This window comes from Coptis chinensis, chromosome 1 (genome assembly GCF_015680905.1).
Source record: "Coptis chinensis isolate HL-2020 chromosome 1, ASM1568090v1, whole genome shotgun sequence".
Classification (NCBI taxonomy): domain Eukaryota; kingdom Viridiplantae; phylum Streptophyta; class Magnoliopsida; order Ranunculales; family Ranunculaceae; genus Coptis; species Coptis chinensis.
This window is the reverse complement of record NC_141456.1, coordinates 15,298,540-15,315,279: the sequence shown is the minus strand read 5'-3', so window position 1 is coordinate 15,315,279 and position 16,740 is coordinate 15,298,540. Positions and strand designations below refer to the sequence as shown.

The following is a 16,740-nucleotide window of genomic DNA, read 5'->3' as shown; positions in this document are numbered from 1 at the left end:
TTGGACTTAGTCTAAGAGAAATACACCTCTTAAGTGATTTTATGGTTGTTGAAATAAATGTATCTATACATTCAAATACAACTAATGCTAGATATATTCCGGTCAAAATGCACAAACCAAAACCCAACTTTTATCGTTGGGTCTGGGGGTTTTTGTTGTTGGGCTTTTGGGTTGTAATCGGATATAACCCGCCTACGTGGCAAGTCATACATGACAACCCATTAGAGCATCCCCAATGCAAGCAACAACTTGTTACCTCCACATATGATTATTTCTCCTCATAATATGATTATTTTCCCTTATAGCTACCTTGCTAGTGAAAAGCTACTAGGGGTTGCCCAATGTAGAGGTGACTTTAAAACTTCAAATGGATGAATGAATTTTAAACAAAGTCGGAATGAAACATCTCGTATTGTATTTTATAACTAGATGGAATAAAACATTACATCCCATCGATCTAATTTAACTGACTCGAAACATATAAGATTAATTTACATCCCATCGGTCTAATTTAACTGACTCGAAACATATGAGATTACTTCATCTTCTCCACCTCCATTACGATTTTGTTGCAATTTCTTAAATTAAACTTAACTTTGCACCTAATGACTTCTCAACCACCCTAATGATCCCCCACCTGTCTTACCACATCAAGAAAGTAGTAGATGTTTTGAAAAAAAAAAAAAAAAAATTGTCTTCAACAACTCGAAAAGACAAGGAGGACAAAATTGAGATTGGTTTTAATTTTCCACCACGTTGTGAAGTCAACCAACACTCACCATTAGTGTCAACGTCCGTCCAATATGTAGCAAATAGAGTGACGGCGTCTCGAGTAAGTTTTAGATTTTTTTTATCAAGTTTGTTATTGTGTAATTAGTTTGAATTTGTTGCATTGCGTTAAAAAAATTTGAGTTAGGGTTGAAATTATATCGTGTTGAATAGTTTGTGGTATTGTGTGTAAAATGAATGTAGGTAATACACTTGTGTAGTTTGTTGTATTGTGTGTAAAATAAATTTGCGCACTTTCAAATGTCGTGTCATGGTGCCGTTGTTTGAGATCAAAGACAGACCCTAACTTTGTCATAGTACTAATATTATAGCCGCCACACCATTTGGGAACTTGTTATATTCAAATTAGAGGGGGGGGGGGGGGGGAATTATTATGCATTGTTGTTTGGGATAGTTGAGCGGTGGTGGCAATCTACCCACTAGTTCCATTTCCCACAGAGTGAGCTTAGGATTATCTCTCATGATTTCGTCATGCTCATGGGTATCCCTATTGGCTATGCAAATGTCGCTCCTTTTGATGAAAATTTGGAGATTTTTACTACTGCATGCAATGAGTTTCTCTAAAGGTTTTGATATTATATACGATGATGAGGAAGACGTGTTATTTAGATTGTTGGCTGAGCACTTTAAGGTATGAGGTATAAATACGAGTTGGTTTACTTCGAGATACTTAAATAGACTAAAGGAAAAATTGAGAGACTATCATATTGGCATTGAGTCGATTGAAAAATATGTACGTGCCTTCCTATTTTACTTTGTTGTTACGGTACTATTTGGAAACTCTAATGGTTTCTTACGTATCGGTTGGATGGACGTTGTCTTAGACATAGAAAGGATGTGGGATTATGACTCGGTCCAATCGATCTTGGCGTACCTTTATTATTGGCTAGACTTCGCAGTTGAGACATCTCCATAACCAATATATCAAAGTTTTAATTTTGACAATTTTTTACTGTTCTGATTTTCTGACCATTGTTGGATACAAACTAGCAGTTAGGACTCCAAACGAGATATTTGATTCCGTCTAGAGAAAAAAGAAATATATCGAGACGGAATGTTTTATTCCTTCTAGATTAATTCCGTCTAATGAGTTTTGTAATTTAGACGGAATAAAACATTCTGTCCAAAAGTTCATAACTCACCAGCTACCTCCATATATAGCAAGTGCTACTCTTCATTGGGCCATTGTTTTTGGCTCAGAAAGGGTGATAAGTTGGTATTTTCCCATGCTCTTGCAACACAACAGAGAAATGGAAATGGATTACATGTAAAAGGTCTAGTCTCCTGGACCCGATTCTCTTAAGGCCCAGTAGGTTTAAGTCAATAAATATTTGAGCCCTGGTCCATCTTATTATTATGATGCTCTAAATTGGGGCAGATCGAACCCTAGCCTCTCTATATAATCATATCGTAAAAACCCTAGTCGCCACTCTCAATTGTATTAAGGTCAGATTGTTTATAATTCTATAATAGTTTTTTTTTTTTTTTTTTAATTTGGTCTTAAAAAGATTGCAAGTGATGATAAAAAGACAGGGACATCAGCACTCCTCTGGAGAATGTTGACTCAGTCTTTGGGAATCTCTCTGATGCATTGTTTGTTTTTACATATTATTTGTTATGATTTGTTTTGAAGCTTAACATTCCTCAAGTGCCAGTGATGGGTTTAAATATACTTTGAATTTTTTTATAATGAAACAGATTTAATCTGAGGCACATGCATTTGCAGTTTCTAATCTTTTATGTTTTATGGATTAATGACTTTGTTACTGATGTGTATGGATGCCAATGATGCATCAATTGCACGTATTATCAGAATAAATGATGATGATTAAGTAATTGTCACTACCACTGAGGCATACATATACAGAAGTATTTTTTCAACTTTGCTTCTTATTGATTTCGGTAACCATATTTAAAACATATTGGGTTCTATATGTTTGAAAATTTTGTCTTTCTAATGGGAATTGTGTTGTCATTTTTGGGCGTTGGCTAGGTTTTGGTGATATTCCTTGCATAGTTGCGTCCTTATAATGATACATTTTAAAAATACCTGGCCCTTCAATTAAGGGGGGAAGGTGGATTGGTTTGGTCGTTTACTCACGGGAAAAATGTCTTCCAATGTATGACTTGGAATGCATATACTGTCAATATAGATATTCTTTGTTAGATTTTTCTCAATTGATCATAACATTTAAGTCATTATGCATTGGTCACGATCATTCTATTCCTTAGGAAACCAGGATATGAGGAGAGGAATAACAAACCCTGGGGATTGGCCTTTCGCTATTGGATATATGTATGTGATGGAATGTGAGCTTTTGAGTGTGTTTATTTGTCTTGGCTATGTCAGTTTGGTGTTTTTCTTTCTAAAATGTGTTGACAACTCTTAATTTAGTGGTTGCTTGGTGAAGGTCCCAGCGGAGAGGTAGGACCTCTATAATTGAGTCTTCTCTAACAACAAATCATACCTTCATAGACTAAGATAGTATCGGCTGTTTTGTACGGTGTACAAAATTGTTATTATTTTTGGGGCATCTTTATTAATCGGCTATATATCATTTGAAAAGTTACTACGTATGTTATGTTGTCTGTGTTATTGCTTTTACTGTTTACTGTTTGACCTTTCCTTTCGGGTTATAGTTTTTCATGCCTGGGTTTGTATCCCAGCAATCACATGCAGTGGCTTAGGTTACTGTTTTGATTTTTGATAAAAGGAATTAATAGCGTCAAGTAGTTTTCTGTTCCTATGGCCCTTGATAACAGATTCTTGTGTCTTGGCATATGTGCGTCTTACCTTCTGGTTTGCCCTTTTATTTGAGTTGTTGTCCTTGATGTTTTTGATATGCGCTACTATACCTATTTTTATGTATTCTAAATTTTGTATTTGGAATTTTGGGTTATCTAAATTTTTGACCAGTTAGGTTTTCTTACCATGCCGCTGGGCTGTTTATTTCCTCTTTGGCGTGGGTTACATATGTTCCGTACTTCCATTATAAGAACTTTTATCTTTTTTTTTTTTGAATGGTGTTAGTTATAATTTATGAAATTGATCTTCCTGTAGTAGTTTGTGGGGGCCTGATGATTGCTATAAGAATGGAAATTTGAATGGTGTTTTTTGTTGAAGCCTAACAATTGTTGGGCTCCAGAAGACATCTATGTGATCAACAGTTCTACATCCGAAACTGAAGGCTTTTATATACAAGTTTCCCGTTATATTTGGTTTTATTTTCTCTTTGATGTTTTAACAAAGTATATCCACATTTTCGAAGTGGCTCACTGTATTGTTGTTTTTTTAAATATTTTGGGTGTTTTTGGGAAAGATACTTGAAATGTATTTTGTTTTTCTCCTTTTTTGAAAATTATCAAAGTTTTTGTAGCCTTTTGAAGTAGTTTTTAGTCCGACTATTTTTCCTTCAAGATTTTATATGCATTTTGATTTGATTGTATTTAATAATGTTCACTTTTTCCCGTGCTTCGGTTAGTTGATGGTGCCGCCTGCTTATTTGAAATGGTTTGTTTGCTTCTTTGAAATTGATTTTGATTTTGAGACCTTGTTGATTGATTGCATAATATTATTTGGGGTTGCTTCTCTAAAATTCTAGTGCCGATGGTTTTAAATGGAGTTCTCAGTGAAAAAAATGAGTATATTTACCGCCATTGGATATTTTATTTATTTGATTACACTCTGTCAGATGCTTTCAGTTGACCTAAAATTTGAGGGAACCAAAGTGTAGTGGAGATTCAACTTCCAGACATTTTGAGGCATAATCCCTAGAGCAGGGAATGCTTTTGTGGGAGAGATGACACTAGGACACCAACGTTTTGTTCAACCCTAATCCAATTTTATGAGAGAATGCACTTGTGGGAGGGATGACAGTAGGAACCTTTAGTTCCTTTACTTGACACCCTAATCCAGTTGGATCAGGGAATGCACTTGTGGGAGGGATGACAGTAGGACACCTTTTGTTGCTTGACTGGAAAACCCTGATCCAGTTATATCAGGGAATGCGCTTGTGGGAGGGATAATAGTAGGACACCTTTTAGGACTGGAAAACCTGATTTGTTGTTATATCAGGGAAAACCCTGTGGGAGGGATAATAGTAGGACACCTTTTGTTGCTTGACTGGAAAACCCTGATCCAGTTATATCAGGGAATGCGCTTGTGGGAGGGATAATAGTAGGACACCTTTTGTTGCTTGACTGGAAAACCCTGATCCAGTTATATCAGGGAATGCACTTCCCTTTGTTGCAGTTGTTGGCGGTTCTACTTCGTCTACTTCGATAGTTTCATTCGGACTTGTTTTCTTAATTTTGAAATTAAACTGACTCAGAGAAATGTGTCTTTTAAAGTTGGATGGGGGAACCTTTTGAGAGTTGTTGGTCGTCTTGACAACTAGTTCTTAAGATTCTTCCGTGGCACCAACTGTTTTCAAGTCCCTCTCTTGTGCCTCAAGGCACTAATCTTTCAAGACTAGTTGTGCTCTTGGTGGCCAATGCTCTGCCAATTTTTAAGTGGTGCCCATATTGGAAGTTTCCTTGCTTCCTTGCATTGCATATTTGTATGTCAGTTCGTGGATCTCTTTGAATATTTTATTCTGCTGATCTCCTTGTTTCTGTAAACTGGATGTGGATCTCTGAACCAAAAAAGAGCAGTTAGTATTTTTTAGGCCCGGGCTACCACGAGAATATCTTCATAGGGATGAGATCCAAGACCGTGCAGTTGGATCACACATCCAACGGATGATTTTTATTTTCAGACAGTTGGATCACACATCCAACGGTTTCGGATCTTGTCCCTATGAGGGTATCCTCGGGGTAGACGAACTCTATTTTTTATTGTGATTCAATTGTTTTGGTGGCTATTTGCTGAATTGTCTGCACCATATCTCTTTGTATTAGTTGAGTACGTATTGGACTATATGGCTGAACAATGCTGCAGAGTGGTGAAATTACTTGTCATTCGAACTAATCACTAAATAAAAAAGTGATGTAAATTTCTATGCTCCTTGTGATAAAAGTAGAACTGAGTATTACTGCCATTGTGCCAAACGTTTAATAATTTTATCTAGGGTCAAGTTTTGTTAGTAAACAAGTTTTCCCAAAAAATTGTGTAGTGGACTTTTATCAGTTTATGCAAGCTTCAAGCAGTTATGTGAGTTGTGCGCCAAATTATTTTTCTCTAAGAGCAGTCCAATGGAGGGCTGCTAAAAGGGGCCATGGAGCTTTTAGCAAGCCCAACCAAATTTGGCAGCCCAAGCTTCTAAAACCATTCCAACGGCACTTTTTAGCAGCTGTTAACGGCTGAAATTTTGCTGTCCATTTTTAGCAGCTGTTAACGGCTGAAATTTTGCCGTCCATATGTTAAGTTGTAACGAACGGCAGAAACTTTGGTATCTGTCTAGTCCAAACATTCCAACGGGTAGAAACGGCTTCACACAACTCTCACTATTTGTTCTCAATTTTCATAAAATTTTTACTTACTCAAAACTACAACAATTACTACTAAATTTGCGTTTAATATCTATTTTATATACGTTTTATATATTTTTACGTATGATATGAATAATAAGGCGAACGTTTCAAACTTAGGGATTAATATACGAATTCTATGATCCAGGCTTATAATTGCCGAATAATAAGGTTTATATTTTTTTAATAAAAAAAGCGTACTATAAAAGGTATGATGCAATTTCAAAATGGAAGGTTTTGAAAATTCACTTAAGTTGGAACTTTCAATACCTAAAGAATATCGAAGAACTAAAGTGTTAGCAAGTAAATATAAATGAAAATTTGAGTTATGTATGTGAAGTTAATGAGAAATTCTGACAAATTATTACATTTTAAATTTGTAATATATTCGTTTTTTTTTTTGTATTATATGCGTATAAAAGACGAATTGTATGTTTTTCGCTTTTTTGGCTGACTTTTTAAATGTATCACTATTCAAAATTTTGAATTTTTGACGAATAATTAACGTATCAAATTTTTGTTGTTCGCAAATTTACTAGCTATGCTCCGAGTACAACAATAGATCTAAATGAATATGCAACCACATCAAAATGAAATAAATCTATAAGGTGTGCCAATTTTTCAATTCAAGAAGACAAGACTCTTTGTAAAGCGTGAATATATGTAAATGAATATCTAATTGTTGGTGCAGGGCAACGAGTCACACACTATTGAGAGAAAATATTAGAGAAATTTCGAGAGAGAGTTAGTGAAAACAACAAGAGAAGCAAAAATTTAGTGTCCACTTGATTTGGACACATCCAAAAAGTTTACAACCGGTGGGCGGGAATTATCTCATCTTTGGAGATGACCATAAGAAGTGGCACAACGATCCAAGATCGGTTGGCCGAGGCAAAAACAACATATATGTTGGCTCATAACACACTTTCAATTTGAATATTGTTCGGACCTCTTCAATGATAGCCTAAAATGGAATGAAGAATTGGAGAGTTGGTCAACAACTATATCGAGGAGACGAGCCAACGTCATTCTCGATGTAGATGACGAAGTCGTGCCTTCAACACCCACAACGCTGTCGGTAACTCTTAGTGGCGTTCCAATTAATCCATTTCCTACACAAGTTGGGGATGGAAGTGGAAGTGAAGGTGGAGGTGGAAATGCAAGTGGAAGTGAAACCAAGAAAAAATGACTACCGGAAACAAGAGGTGAGAAAGAAAGGAGGAGAGAATTACAAGATTATTGGAGAAGTATTTGGCACAAATGACGAATGTCGTCGCTGATAGGGTGAAAATGATGAAGCTCAAGAAGTGGAAAGAAAACAAAATATTAGGACAAGATACTTCTACTCTTGAGCCGGAAATTGTCGAATACTCAAGACAATGAAAATGGAGATAATTCACCAAAAGAGAGAGAATGGAATATTTAGAACTCAAAGTCGTGTTTATAGTAGGGGTGGTGCTTTTATTACTTTGATTAATTTCAATATTGTTTTAGTTATTTCATTTCCATTGTTGTTGTTAGTTAGTTTATCTCCAATATTATAATTTGAATTTTCTTGAAACAACATAAAGTCAAACATAGGTAATACTCAAACTATAGAACAAACATAGAAATACTCATACTACATTTCTTGATCCGCACGAAATTATCAAAGGTGATTGATGAGGTCAACTCTTAGTTGAACATTAGTTTCTCTGCTCTGAATGTGACGAAATGTGTTGAGTCTTCTTGTAATTTTCTCATTTCGATTTCCGACAATATGTAATGCGACTGGTGGCTCCTAATCTATATCAATTTTTCAATCTTCGATATCAATCTCTCGTTCATCATTGACAATCATATTTTCGCCAGTCACTTGATTATCCCCTATCTAGCTTGTAAGACACCAAATGCAGGCTCCACATCTTTGCAACACGTTTCTTGCATCTTAGCAAATAATCCCTCTATTTGAGTTATTGGGCGAGGGATTGTTTGTACAAGTATAGCCCATTTAAGATAAATCTCATCGACTAGATAATAACCCATTTTGTATTGGCGACCATTCACGGCGTAATTACGACGATGAGCATCACCACGCATAATATTGTCAAAGAGGTGAAAACGTTGAAGCACGTTGACGTCGTTGTTTGAACCCGCCATACAAAAAAAAACGTGTTAAATTCATAAGTCTTGATCGGCAACGATTTCCAAAATGATTGTAAGTTTATTCTTATGTCCTACATGTGTACCTTGCTATGCCGTAGGACACATTTTCCATTGCCAATGCATACAATCCAAACTTCCAAACATACTCGGGAAGCCACGATTTTCACCTTGTGCAAATAGACGTTGAATGTCTTCTTCGTTTGGAGCCCTCAAATATTCTTCTTCAAAAACCGCCAACACGACATCACAAAAATGTCTTGAGCTTTTAAAAAGGGTGTTCTTTGCTATTTGAACGTATTCATCCCACGCATCCATCCGCACCACAACCATATGCAAGCAAGCAACCACATTTTGCATACCCGTCAAACATGGCTTTCCAATGTCATCAACTTTGTATGTGAAGTATTTGTCATGGTCGAAGACAACTTTCAAGATTCAAAGGATAGCGATGCATCCTAAACCTCATACGAAAGATATCAAGGGGATACTTCGGATTTTGCGCGAAGTAATCCTTCATAATCCTATTATGAGCGTCGATTCAATTACGATAAATATATTTTTTACCGGGGATCGAGCCTCGATAATCACGAGTAGCTTCGTGCATGTCTTGCAACAACGAGAAAATAGGTACGAACATGTTCTCATCTTCGGATGAGGAACTTGATTCAACATAGTGAGAAGAATAAGTCATTTTGAATGTGAGAAGAAAAGTTGTAAAGTTGAGAATGAATGTGAGAAAAAATATTGCAAAGTTGAGAATAGTAATACAAAAAGTGTGAGTGAAGGCAAAGTTGAGAAATTTATGGTCTATAAAGTTGACACAAGAAATGAGGTTGGTGGTTAAGGAGTTGATGGTTGAGGAGTTAAGGGTTGAGGCTTTGATGACAAGTAAATGCATGTGAATGAAAAATTGGTTGAATTTGGCTAAGTCAAAACCGTGTTAAGTGTCTGGAAAGCGGACGTCACAATGTTTTCCGTCTGTCTATTTAATTAAGATGGGAGACAAACGACATAGTTTCTGCCATTTGTACATAAATAACCAACAGACGGCATAAACTATGTCGTCCGTCTCTCAGAACTTATTATGGCAGCTGCTAGCAAATGTCTTAATTTTGATTCGGTTTTTTACTCTTTCCAAATTTAAAACCCTTTTAGCAGTCCCATTGGAATGACATTTTTATAGTTGGGGGTGCTATATTTGCTTTTAGCAACCCATATAGCCCTCCATTGGACTTGCTCTAATAGATCACTTGGCTCATCGATGGTTATGCACAAAAAATGGACTCTTCTATTTAGTGATTTTAGTTAAAATGCCTTGGTAACCTATGGGGTCATTAAATTCAAACTTGGAGTTTTAAAAGGGACCAAAATCTACGGGAACGCGTGGTGAGAAAGTGTAAGCCTTTGTAATTTGAGATCAAATCGGAAATTATTAATTTGAGGTATTTCTTGGTTTGGTTTGGACTATAGTCACAAAAATCCCGGATTTTTACAAAAACAAATGTAAAAAGTCTCTAAATTTAATTTCTAAATGAATAAACAGTAAAAAAACGGTCAAAGTCTTTTAATTTTCAATATTTACTGATTTTTTAGCGATTTTTTCTAATTTATATGATGATATATAGTTTTCTATCACATCTATTTTAATATTTTATTTTTTGAATTGCAAATTTTTTTAGGATATTGTAAGGAATTGTGACCAGGGTAGGGCAGGGAATCGGGTCGGGTTTGACCCGAACCCGACCCGAACAGTTTGGGTTCGGGTCGATTTTTGTATCCGTTTATTTATTCGGTTCGGGTCTGTCGGATTCGAATTCGGATTCGGATATATTTTTTGGGCTTTTTTTGAATTTTTAGTGTTATCCGATCGGGTTAGTCGGATATAATCGGGTTCGGGTCGGGTTCGGATATTCAATTTCGAATATAATCGGGTTCGGATATTATAAAACTATTCGGATTCGGATATAGCCATATCCGACCCGAACCCGACCCGATCCCTGCACTAGACCAGGGGCTATGAGTTGTGAATTGTGGTCAAGCCAGGAAACTGGTTATGGAGACCAATCCTAGATAGCGTTCATCTTTACCGTATTTTTCTTCATTTCCTTTGTTTTAGGCTGTTAGCCGAGTGTTCGCTGACTAGCTGTCTAGCTAAGTGGAGAAAAAGTCAGGAAACACTTTAGATTGGATACATGCCACCCCTGACTCCACTAACGTACATTTTCTAATTTTCTTTTATCATGGAATTCTGATTATCAACCGTTTTGAAATCTCAATATCTATCTAGAATTCAAGAGTGGGAGGTGGCATGTATGCAAGATAGGAACTAATAGAATGCTTTGTCCAAGATCATACCTTTTGAAAATTGAAATAATTGATCTTAAATCTCAATCCTGAATTCCTGATCGTATCTGCTTCTTCTGAAGTACGTTTTATCCATCAGTACAAAATGTAAATTTACCTATTGAATTTTGGTGGTCAGTGACTGTAGAGCTATTTAAATACTGACTATTACTATCTTCTCTTTCCTCAATCCTCATCATCTACTTATCTTTGAGATTCAACAATACTAACACGTAAACACCCCTAGGACAAAAGGAAACAGAAGGTGGTCACTTTAGCTTTTGGGGCTCTATTAATAGATTGAGCTACGCAAGCTTAGGGTGATAGTAACAGCTCCTTAGGCTTAATTTCTCTCGATTCCAACACCCCATGCAATGTCAAATCCAAGCAGCTCTAGTCTTCAAATCACATCCGTTTCTTCTGTTAAATGCACACTAGTCAATATCGCAAGTACCCAATTCAGGCCGGCCTAAACAACAAGGGATCTTAGCTTGTTCTGTGCTACGATAGCACTCTCATAGCACCTCTGTACCTTCTTTTAAAGCAACCCCAACACTCTTTCTTTCTTCACAACCTCATTCGTTGAAGGCCTGTCAAAGGGGTTTTCCGCCCAATGGGGTTCTTCTTCTCTTCCTGTTCTTTCAGACTTCTTCTTTAGGACAATGTCCTTAAGTGTTAGAGCAAAGGAGTTGTTTTATTTCTATGCTTTGGTAGGGAATATAACATTTCTCCTTTAAGTAAAACAGACATCCTTCATTCCTTCTTTTGCTTAATGAGTGAGTTTAATTCATTTAGTAGTGTGTGCTGTTGCATTGGATTGGTTGGAGAATCTGTTTTACCTTAAGAAGGAAAGAATAAATAAAGACTGATGGTTGGTTTACATGATTATGATGTTGGGGTTTACATGATCTTTGGAAGTCATTTCATATTTTCATCTAAGGTCTTGCATGTGGGGACAAGGTTATGTTTTACAGCCAAGGATGACTTGCCGGTGAACTTAATTTCGTTAATATGCTTTCTCTTAGCTAGGTTAAGTTGCCTTTTATAGGGATTTCTTAATATATTTGTGGAGATAGCCCACGTCTGTATCATATACTGTGAAAAACTCTCATTCCTTGCCAGCTTAATTAACTTCATATACTTTGGTACACTTTTCTTGCCTTTGTTCATTTACATTGTATCTTCTTGAAGAAAGGCAAGAAAAGTGTATCATTTAACTGTTTTCATCATTTAATTGTTTTTTACATTGCATTGCAGTGATGAATGTAAGAAAAGTTAATATTGTTATAACTTTGTTTTTTGAGCATGTCTTCAGTTACATCATTTAATTATTTAAATAATAGTTGTTTTTCTTGCACATGAATCATTTTGATTAATATTGTTTTTTAGATGTACTCTTTTACCAAAAAAATTGTTATAATTTTGGTTCGCTTTAGCGGGTATTTGTCTTTTGATTTATTTAGATTTACACGTGCATTTAACATTTGTGTCGACAGATAAACAGATTGTTCATTCAAAGGTACATAAGTACATTACCGAAAGTTTTATTAGTACTTAGGCTTGCCCATTAAACTACTCGTATATATTATTATTTAAAATTGGTGTTTGGGTTCTTCCTTGCATCATACTGATATTTCAGTTTAGAACTAAGACAAAGAAAAAGAAAAAGAAAGTTGAGAAAGAAACTAAAAGAGAACTATATTCATTTGGGAAAATAGGTTAGTTTGCAAGCCATGTACCATATATTATGCCTCAGTTTAGCCCCAAGCTTAGTTTTGCAAGCCATGTACCATATATATATGCAATGTGGATCCTTTTGACTATGCATGTGGATATGTGTGATCGGCAAGTGGTCTTTGGCTATACGTCTGCCTCATCTTCTCATGCTAGATCTGTGATGATAATGGTTCTTGAGGATAAGATAAAGGTTGTTGATGATGTTCATTTCCAACATATGGTTGTGCTTCAATTACAAGTGATAGGAATGGTGATAAAGTTGGTTGTCTTGATGAAGATGATGTTGGAGATAATATTGTAAGTTGTCTCTACATATCCTTGACATATTATTAGCTAGTTGTTTATATATATCATCACGTATCTACTAAAGCTTTTGTGCAGATTTTTGCTGAAAGTCATGAAGTAGTTGAAGCCTTTGTTTGCATGTTACCTCACGTGAAGTCTTTTACACACCAACCTTTGCTTTAAACTTGTTTGCATGGGTAGGATGAGAGGCTGTTAGTTGTTTTCAATATATAATCAGAATAGAAAATGCTGTATATAATCATGGTTTTCAATATATTTGTTGAATTCTTGGACATTGGCAGTTTGACACGTTAATTTGCTGTATGTATATTGACATTTTCGGTTCTCGTATCTGGTAGAATAAAGTTGATTTGATATGTTCTATTCAGAGGCCGGGCGATGACACTTGGATTTGATGTGTTCATTTGAAGTTTGCTAGCTAGTTTGCCAGTTCTCAAAACTGACTCCCTAACTGAACAGTTCGGAGTAATTATCGATTTCTTAGAAAAGAAAACTATTAATTAAGTCTGGATACATTGAAAATTTGTAATACAGAAATTGAAATGTTTCTGGTTTTAAGCAATATATATATTATTATTATTATTATTTGAAATATTTAGATGGTTAAGGCAGATCCGGTATCATCGAAAGACTCTAGTCCGAAAACTTACATTGCCCTAAGGCTCATCAACCACGAAGGGATCTGTTTTATGTTTGATATTTTGATCTAGTATGGACTAGCCCCTAGAATGGCCCTAGTATCGATAGATCTGTATTTCCATTGGATACGAAATTTTACTCTATTAGTTTTTAGAGGTTTTTAATATGTGGTGTCCATTGTATTTTGGCGTTAGGGAGATGTGGACGGAGCCAGGAGTCTGAGTTTGAGGGCCCCTAGATTCATCACTAGGCTCCTTGCCACTCCCTAGAGGCCTAGATTAATCACTGCCCCTTGCCACTCCCTAGAGTCCTAGATTCATCACTGTATACCAGCGTATCACTGTATTGTGCAACGAGTGCGGAAGCCTTTCCACGAAGAATAAATGCTAGTACTAAGTAGTACGTGAATGGTGAACACGGGAGGAAAGTTATAGATGAAACAGATTCACTGGAGAAAATTGTTCCAAGACCAGGGCATCATTACTAATTACAAACATGAGGTTCTATAGTTATGTGCGCAGGAGACTTAGTAAAACCGCCTTGCCACCCCCTAGATCCATCACTGTATGCCAACGTATCACTTGCCCAAGCTATTGTGCAACGAGTGCCAGAAGCCTTTCCAAGAAGAGATGAATATAAGTAGTGAACGGTGAATGCTACAGAGGTTAAGTTGGAAAGCTGCAGATGAAGCAGAATCATCACTTGAGAAAATTGTTCCAAGACCAGGGCATTATTATTTTTTTTTTTTCTCAGTAAGCAAAAATTTGTATTGATAAAGGTGGTTGTGGGGGGAGGGGGGGTAGAAGGAGAATACATGAGGAGTTACTTACAGTCTACTCACACAGTAGCACTATAAGAACTTAACAAAACCTATAATAAACATGTTCTGGAACCTCCCATTTGGTTATCCATGGGGGTTTTACAATAAAAACAACTTGATCATTGTCTTGCAAACTGACCGAGTACTTTGCCAATTGATCTGCTGTGAAATTGGCTTCTCTCCAAACTGGAGTCAATTTGCAGTAGTCTAAAAGATTTATGCATCTCTGCCATCTCTGCTTCATACACCAAGGTACACTTGAAGTTCCAAAAGCATTAACCGCAGATGTCGAGTCTGACTCCACCCATACCTTCCTCCAATTTCTCTTAATAGCATACTCCACCGCCTCTAGAATTGCTAAACATTCAGCTATGAAATTCGTCTGATGACCAATATTCCTGCAAAATGCGCTAGGAACACACATTCATAATTTCTAAAGCACACACCATAGCCTGAAGGACCGGGATTACCACAAGAAGCCCCATCGACATTAACTTTTTTATGATATCACCCTCGGTGGGTACCATTTGCAATCCTTAATCCTAGGTGCCCTCCTTAGCTTGTTTTGCAAACCCCAATTCTTCAAGATCTGAGACTCACTACCCCCTCTTTTGACTGTAGCAAGGCGGTAAGAGAATTGGATATTAGTCCTCAATTGTGCTTTTCTTTGACATAGACTCAGTTGTTCCCCTTCAAAGATGCATCGATTTCTACTTCTCCAGTTGATGACCATGCCTGCTAATACCGTCGACACCCACAACTGCTTAACGAGAGAACCGCTTCTTCTATGTAGCCTAAGTGCCTCCGAAAAATTTGTAAAATTGTCGTTACATCCAAACTGAAATCCAGCCCATTCCCATAACTTCTTTGCCTCTGTACAATCCCACAAAATATGTTGGAGTGTATCAGCCGCATTACATCCCATGTAGCATCTAGAAACTAGTTTAACACCTCTTTTTTGGAGAGACTCATCAGTGGCAGCACAGTTCCTCAATAGCTTCCAAGCAGTAGCCGAGATCTTTGGTTGCAACCAATTGTGCCACAAATGTTTGCACCACCAAGAGCCTGGTGCTCTCCTTCTAATTGTCTCAAATGCAGATTGAACCGAAAATTTGGGGCTTCCAAATCGCATGGTGTGCCCCATTGATAAATAGGCGGTGATTTAAGTTAAACCCTGCAATCATAAGAATGACTTGAAGAGCTCGAGGGATAGACCATGCACCATCAGAGATAATACTGCTAACCTTAGCTTTACATCCCTTGAGAACCTCTGGTTGTAATTGTAGCCTCTGTTGAATTGATTGCTCCCCAATCCAGCAGTCTCTCCATAGATCTACCTTCTCACCGAGCCCAAAATCCATGAGCCCTAGAAGAAACTTCAGGCAAAGCCCACTTAATTCCTGGCCATATAGTAGACTTTGCATAATAGTTTATCAACTCTCCGTCTCTAGTAAAGAACTTCTTTCTCATGAAAACAGCATAATCATCATCATTAAACCTTATATGCCAAGCTAATTTCATTAACAAAGCCAGATTTAACTCCTTCAATCTTCTGATACCGAGACCACCCTCTTTCTGAGGTTTGCAAACTTTTTCCCATGAGGTTGTCACTAGTTTTTTCAGAATTTGGATTGCCCGCCGAGAAAATTCCTTAACAGTTCTTGACTTCTTTTATGATGCTTACAGGCCACTTGTAGACTCCCATGTTGTACACCGGAATACTAGACAGGACCGACTTTATGAGAACACTCCTCCCTTGAAAGGATAGTAATTTTCCTCTCCAACCTGTAATCCTCTTTTTTATCTTGTCTATCAAGGGAGCTAACACAACTCTAGTAACCTTACCTTTGATCAACGGCACCCCCAGATATTTCTCGGGTAGAGCTCCCACTTGAATATTCAAGAGTTGTTGCAAGTGATGTCTTCTTTCCATATTCATACCCCCAACAAACATCCTACTCTTATTCTTGTTCATGGTTAAACTTGATATCTCTCCATAAGATCGGCTATGTTAGACACACTTCTAGCATCCCCTTTGCTGAAAAAATAACAACATCATCGCATACAAAAGGTGAGTAGGGCTAGCAGTCCCTTTAACCACTTTGTAAGAGGTTTAGATAAACCTCGTAATAAGCCCTCAATGAGTTGAGACCCCCTGCTCAAAGAGTCCTCTCGCTAGTGCAAACAACGGTGGGAAAGAGGATCCCCCCGCCTTTAAACCTCTTTTTGGCTTATGAACCCAATAGGACCTCCATTCAACAAAATAGACAACCTAGTTGTGCTAAGGAGAGCGGGGATTAGCCTATTCCATTTTTTGAAAAACCAAATCTTTTCAAAACCTCGAACAAGAAATCCCAACTCAACGTGTCATATGCGAAGTTATGTCCACCTTGATGGCTATACTCCCACCATATCTCTTCTTATCCGGTTCATTTATCATTTCGATGCAAAACCAATACTAGCTTGAGAGTTTCTCGCCTTTGACAAATCCA

The 16,740-nt window shown here is 37.0% G+C and overlaps 1 protein-coding gene, 1 long non-coding RNA gene and 4 other non-coding genes across 6 annotated transcripts; 4 read left to right on the top strand and 2 right to left on the bottom strand.

Annotated features, from left to right (window-relative positions):
• Positions 1-2,217: 2,217 nt before the first annotated feature.
• On the bottom strand, positions 2,218-5,895 carry LOC147522431 (uncharacterized). Its single transcript, XR_015213044.1, has 2 exons — positions 4,899-5,895; positions 2,218-4,826 (listed from the first exon to the last, which is right to left on the bottom strand). It is a non-coding gene; the product is annotated as an uncharacterized LOC147522431 (long non-coding RNA).
• LOC147522435 (small nucleolar RNA R44/J54/Z268 family) lies at positions 2,298-2,382 on the top strand. Its single transcript, XR_015206393.1, has one exon. It is a non-coding gene; the product is annotated as a small nucleolar RNA R44/J54/Z268 family (small nucleolar RNA).
• Positions 2,435-2,506, top strand: LOC147522434 (small nucleolar RNA Z267). The gene has a single exon (XR_015206300.1). It is a non-coding gene; the product is annotated as a small nucleolar RNA Z267 (small nucleolar RNA).
• LOC147522433 (small nucleolar RNA snoR122) lies at positions 2,570-2,645 on the top strand. Its single transcript, XR_015206426.1, has one exon. It is a non-coding gene; the product is annotated as a small nucleolar RNA snoR122 (small nucleolar RNA).
• Positions 3,193-3,347, top strand: LOC147522432 (small nucleolar RNA snoR145). The gene has a single exon (XR_015206431.1). It is a non-coding gene; the product is annotated as a small nucleolar RNA snoR145 (small nucleolar RNA).
• Positions 5,896-14,288: 8,393 nt separating the features above from the next.
• Positions 14,289-15,392, bottom strand: LOC147522430 (uncharacterized). The gene is made up of 2 exons (XM_086567740.1): positions 14,773-15,392; positions 14,289-14,646 (listed from the first exon to the last, which is right to left on the bottom strand). The coding sequence occupies exons 1-2, from the start codon at positions 15,390-15,392 to the stop codon at positions 14,289-14,291; spliced, it is 978 nt and encodes a 325-aa protein (XP_086423866.1).
• Between the last annotated feature and the right edge of the window lie 1,348 nt (positions 15,393-16,740).